General features: G+C 39.8%; 1 protein-coding gene across 2 annotated transcripts in view; it reads right to left on the reverse strand.

Annotated features, from left to right (window-relative positions):
• Window positions 1-6,150, reverse strand: part of usp46 (ubiquitin specific peptidase 46) — an 87,387-nt gene extending 81,237 nt beyond the window's left edge. For both annotated transcript variants that reach the window (XM_085969948.1, XM_085969949.1), the window contains exon 1: window positions 5,716-6,150. In XM_085969948.1, the coding sequence (XP_085826074.1) occupies window positions 5,716-5,751 (36 nt within the window). In that variant the 5' untranslated portion in view covers window positions 5,752-6,150. The remainder of the gene's footprint in view (window positions 1-5,715) is intronic.
• Window positions 6,151-6,455: the final 305 nt, after the last annotated feature.

Raw genomic sequence — 6,455 nt, forward strand, 5'->3', positions numbered from 1 at the left:
CTAGAGGCGTGGCTAGTTCTGGAGCACAAGTCTTCAGCACAACAGCCGGGATGTTGTCGGGGCCCACAGCCTTTGCTGTATCCAGTGCACTCAGCTGTTTCTTGAGATCACGTGGAGTGAATTGAATTGGCTGAAGACTGGCTTCTGTGGTGGTGGGCACCTCAAGGGGAGGCCGATATAGATCATCCACTCGGCACTTCTGGCTGAGGATGGTTGCAAACGCTTCAGCTTTGTCTTTTGCACTCACGTGCTGGGCTCCACCATCACTGAGGATGGGGATATTCATGGAGCCTCCTCCTCCCGTTAGTTGTTTAATGGTCCACCACCATTCACGACTGGATGTGGCAGGACTGCAGAGCTTTGATCTGATCTGTTGATTGTGGGATCGCTTAACTCTGTCTATAGCATGCTGCTTCTGCTTTTTAGCATGCATGTAGTCCTGTGCTGCAGCTTCCCCAGTTGGACACTGCATTTTTAGGTACGCCTAGTGCTACTCCTGGCATGCTCTTCTACACTCCTTATTGAACCAGGGTTGGTCCCCTGGCTTGATGGTAATGGTAGAGTGAGGGATATGCCAGGCCATGAGGTTACAGATTGTGGTGGAATACAATTCTGCCACTGCTGATGGCCCACAGCGCCTCATGGATGGCCAGTTTTGAGCTACTAGATCTGTTCTGAATCTATCCCATTTAGCACGGTGGAGGGTGCCCTCAGTGTGAAGACGGGACTTCGTCTCCACAATGACTGCGTGGTGGTTACTACTACCAATGCTGACATGGACAGATGCATCTGCGACAGGTAGATTGGCGAGGACGAGGTCAGGTAGGTTTTCCCCTTGTGTTGATTCTCTCACCACCTGTCGCAGGCCCAGACTGGCAGCTATGTCCTTCAGGACTCAGCCAGCTCGGTTACAATTATAGAAATAACTCCAGAGATAATTTACCCAAATCAGCAAGTGTTATGCAGTGCAGTGCTAAGTTCACATGTACACATGGTGTGGTGTCCCAGTATCCTCCCTTTTGAGGAAAAATAAACCCTCTCCCTTACATAAAAAACAACACACACACCACACACACACACACTGATTATTGCCACCCAAGTCAATGTGTGCATACAGCTAGGGTAAAAATGCAAGAATTAAACCTGCTTTGGAAGAGAATTAAATTCGATAGGGACTGAGGAAGGACTATGAATGAAGACAGTGAAACTTTTCCCACCCCAAAATAGAACTAAACTTTGATACCAACAGCAACTAAAAAGAGGTGACAGCAGAGAATCAGGCCATTCAGAACAACTGGTCTCTGCCAGAGTTTATGCTCCACAAGAGCCCATCTCACCCTGCTTCATCTAACTCCATCAGCATAACCTTCTATTCCTTTCTCCCGGATGTACATAATCCCTCTCCACAGACAACTGATAGTATTTAATCTTCACATTTATCAATCCGTTGCATTTATATAAACCAAGTGATCCTGCAAAATACTCTTCCATTGGGCTAGTATATTTTACTCCTATAACCTTGTAAAAAGTAAATGAGAAAAATGTTGCCCTGGCCGAATTATAATATCTTGTATCAATAAATCCAGTGTAGTCAATAGCAAGCAATTAATCCTTTGGCGAACAGGCAAATTTTCTGTTCCAGTAATGCACAATTGTAGTCCTCAAATGATAAAAAAAGAACATCGATGTGTTGCAAAAAAGACAAGATTTTTTTTGTAAATACCAAAAAAGACGAAGCTCAATTTTTTTTTTATAAAATAAAAAACAATTAATTCTCAATTACAATTTTAATTTTAATACAGCACTTGGGCTCTATTTTTTTGCTGTGATGTTCAAAATTAGTCAAACCCTTTTGTAACTAGTATTGGAGAGAGTTCAAACATTTTGTAATCCCAATCCTACAAAGCAGGTACTGTAAAAAGGAACAATAACTAAATGAAATGGAGACGCTCAGTCTTCTGATGGAATAACTGGGAAGTGCTGCCAGAATTTAACAAAAAAGAAAAACACTCAGCTACCTTTCTCCTTTATAATTTTCAACTGAAATGACTAAGTGAAGTGCACCTTACTGTTCTGGGTGGAGTAAAGCCACATATTTACCTCAAATTCAGTATTTAAACCTCTTTTGTGGGTGATCTTTGCCAGTTTTGTGGCTCTATTGTGACTCGTTCAAAGGCCTGCATTCACAAACTGTAGTAATTGTGCATACAGTAAGGGTCTGCTTTGTGCAAGCTCTCTGGAAAACCCCGACAGACTGGTCCCAGCAATTAAGAGCCATGCGATGCCAGTTTATAAGGCATTCTAGTTTCAATTCTCACGATTATAAATCAGAACAGGAATCTTGACCAATAAAATTACACGGGTTACAAATTGTGGAGATCTGCAAGCATATCAAAACAGAAAGCAGCCTCCATAACAGTAACTGTCAGGCGACACATTTCACAAGGCAGGGTAACACCATCAATGAGATAGAAGGGGAAAATGAAGAAGATTTTTGATCCGCAAGTTTGAAGGGTAGAGAGAAAAAAGATTTTGAACTTGAAGAAATTTCAATAATTTTTATCTATGGTTAAAGGCCATTTTCTTGTGCTTGCAAGCAAAAGATTCAACTCAATAGGGAAGTAATTTTCTCCAAAGTTATATGGTTTTTAAGATTTGTATTATAGATCTAAAAGCCTATTCATTAACTTATTGCTTACCATCTTGGATCAGCAAACTGAACAAGTCTGGTCAAAAATGTTTTGCTCACTAAAGAAATAAAGCTAAGCAGCTCCATAGAATTGTAAATAAAGCTCAGAGTTCCTTAGCTGACAGCCACAACCCATTTCAAGTGTGCATTTTCATATTGTTAGACACCTTTTAACTATATTTTTCATTGAAGTTTGTAATGTGGCAGTCACCGCAGCTATTTCGTATTTATAGGCCCAAATTATCAAAAAGGTCCAAAAGGCAAAGGTGGCACATTTAATGTAACTGTAAATGTTGTTATTGCATTGAGACACTGAGGGCCACATGAAATTAGTGGCCCCGAGTCTCACTATGCAATAACGACATTTATAGTACCAACTAAAATACAGGACTTTAAATAAGTAACTGTCAACGCAGCGAAACCAAATTCAAAAAGGTTACTTTTCCCACCTTTAACAATCATAAAATATATTGGGTGCACCAATACTTCAACTTTCAGTACTTTTACTGAGATGTTGATAATAAATGCATGTTCTTGCTCTTGACCTGATGTACTGTTCATAACAGTAACTTCTCTCTCTTATAATCCTAGGCCAATAATTTACAACATTCCTCCACACTTGCCCATTCTATGCCCAAATGATCATTTGTCTGGAGCCCTAGATATCCACAGTAACAAATAATCCTAGATCTCATGTGAATTATAGCTTTGCTTATGTCAACACAAGTGTGTCACAAAATAATAAAACAAATCAAACAGCCATTTTCAACAAAGCACAGAAATCTATTGTACAAATTGATCAAATAAAACTAGGAAATTCAAGATAATTACACATACATCACATAGGGCTCATATATCACTAACGTCCTTTGGGCTTCCTCTTAGCTTATGATACCTAAACCCCTTACTTCTTAGTTGTAGTTATCTTTTACTATACAACTGTGCAATAGATGCTTATGGGTTACACATGAGGAAGGCCATTCAGCCCATCTAAATTAATCCAGCCAAAAAGATCACAAATCTCCACATTGCAACAGCCCATTGTTTCTTAAATAATTCCAGGGGTTTGCCTCCATTACTCTATTTAGAAGCCCATTCGGAATGTTGTTCACTCTTGTGAACAATTTCCTGATATCAATCCTAAATTTACTTTTTACTAGTTTGAACCTTGGTTGTACAGTACCAGATAGTTACAGATCAATCTTACAGCCTACAACCAAACAGTAGCCAAGCTTGTGACCTCAAACTTACCATCCACATATTAAGAATAAACTTTTATACCAGCCGTAGAGCCTAGTAAAGAATGTAGTTGTTTTGAGCGTTTATGCTGACGGGTATTAAGGAATTTTAACATTCAGAAATATAAACATTCCGCTAGATGCCAATTGAAAATAAATATAAATTGCACTTCTATTAAATAAACAATTAAAGCTTTAGCTCACTGTTTCTTCATTGTGTGATAGATGATATCTCATTTTTCTTTGCATAGACACAAGAATGTCCCAAAAATTTCTACCAATGAAGTTTGTTTTTCTCAAAATGTCAGCCCTCAAGTTTACCACTAAACCCCAGGTCCACCTGCTTACAAAAACCTACACACATCACTGCTGGCAAAAAAGGTCTGAATCCTGCTGAAAACACAGTACTCCATCATTTTTTTCCCCCAATCACAAGATGCAAACTAAAAACACAGAAGGGAAAAATACCAGTATTATCCATTTTCAAGATATTGATAAATGTTTTGAAGCAGGGATCAATATCTGAAACATCGTTTGTGTACATATAGTACTGCTCTCTGTCCCCCATTCCTGCTAAAGAACCAGAAATCAAGCACAAAAAACAGAGGTCAGCACTGCAAGTACACAACCAAAGCATTGTCGATTTCATTCTATGCTGTAAACTCCAATATCTAAATAAATAATGTAGTTGAGATCCTAACAAGCCCCCAGAGATTTCTTTAGTTTGTCCTAATAAGGGAGAAAACATGAATTGTCCTACACTGTTGATGTAAAATAAAGGGGTCTCATCCTCCCCATTCACAAGATAACAGATGAGAAAGGCCATTCCTCCCATCTGCCTATTCTAAATTGGGTCACTAGAATGGCATTGGGCACAAGCCCAATGACAAAATAAATAAAAGCGCCTTTGCCCCACCCAAGAGGGGACACTATTAATACAAGACAAACTGCCCACTCAAAACTAATAATGCATGCAAACTTATTTTCAATCCATCCTTCTAGAAAGGTCTTAAAGATCCCCATTGCAGCATCCAATTGTTTCTTAAATTGATTCCTGGGTTTTTTCCTCCAAAACTCTTACTGAAAGCCTACTCCAGTTGTAGTATCCAGGGATGGCTCAACCTGTGCCCTGCAAGGTTCCTTTAAAATCCATTCAATAATTGTTTTCCTTAAATCAGAATACGATAAACGTTTTAATACAATCTGCTTCAAGGGTCACAAACTACTTTTGTACAGTTGTTTCTATACTACGATACACCTGTATGGTTGCTTAAGTGACCAACATTTCTTCATGCAAGTGCTCTGTATTTGCGATTTACACAAAATAACGGGTAAATAATGTCATGCAACACATTTCCAAAAGTTAATTTTTCAAACACAATACACCCATTACGCTTATGCTGCAACTCCATAGTTTCAAAGCAGTGCATGCTTTCTGTGTATATAAAGATATAATTTCTACTTGTGGAAGTGCGTTAAGAGAAGTTTCATTTTGATTCATCTGCAATTTGACTATTCTAGTTCATGTATATATTATGTCCATATACATCGAGATAACATACATGTAGCACCGAATTTGAACTATTCATGCAGATGTCAATTTTTTTTCATTTGCAAAATGAATACACATTGGTACATAACTTTAAACGCTGGTACAGTTAAATCGGATTTCTAAATCCGAATTCTGCCTGGATTAGATGGGCAATTGTCTGCACTGTAAATCAAACTCCAAATGTATGCGTGCATCCAGTTCACGGACCCTGAAAATGTCCACGGCCGTCTACTCACCATATTACAAATTGAAGCGATGTTTCTGACAGTCATTAGTTTGCAGCCTGTGGTTCCTCCGCCATCTTTATAAAAAAATATTATAAACCCAGGGGAAAAAAGGGAGGGAGGGAGGTGGAAAGGATGTTTTGCCGGGAGTCGGCGGTGAAAACTGAGCCGGCCCGGGGCATCTGCGAGCCGGCAAGACTAAGGTAAACAAAGCGCTGGAGCCGCGTTGCACCCTCCCTCGCTCAAGTGGCTGTCCAGGCCCATGAACTGCCCAATCCAACCCACCACTCCTCTCACACTGAAAATATTAGCAATTTATTGCCATGCAGTAACTACCCCAGTTGGCTTGCTATGCTATCCGCTTTAAATGCATAATGGCGATTCCCTATAGAAACAGCAAGCTGAAAGTCAAACCAACAGCTGCTGCCCCCGCTCCCGGATCGCTCGTGACAGCGAAACAGGAGGAAGCGGTGTTTGATTGACACCAGGACGACCCAATCAGAAAAGGGAGAAAGCTGCCAATCACGGTAAAGCCGGAGACGCTTGGCCAATCAGTGTGCGCGGGACTTTTCGCCTGAGTTCGTCATGTTGTTCTTGGACTCAGTCATTAACAGTTTGGTTGGAAAGGGGAATATTTGTAAATCTCAAGGTCAGCTCAGCAAATTGCTAAATATGTACATCCGCATTTTAATGAGAGAATTTGCGCTATTTTAATTAACTATACTATAAACTTGCTTTTAATGGGTGACTTT

Source organism: Somniosus microcephalus, chromosome 2, assembly GCF_052327205.1.
Source record: "Somniosus microcephalus isolate GS21.2 chromosome 2, FLI_Smic_1.0, whole genome shotgun sequence".
Lineage (NCBI taxonomy): Eukaryota > Metazoa > Chordata > Chondrichthyes > Squaliformes > Somniosidae > Somniosus > Somniosus microcephalus.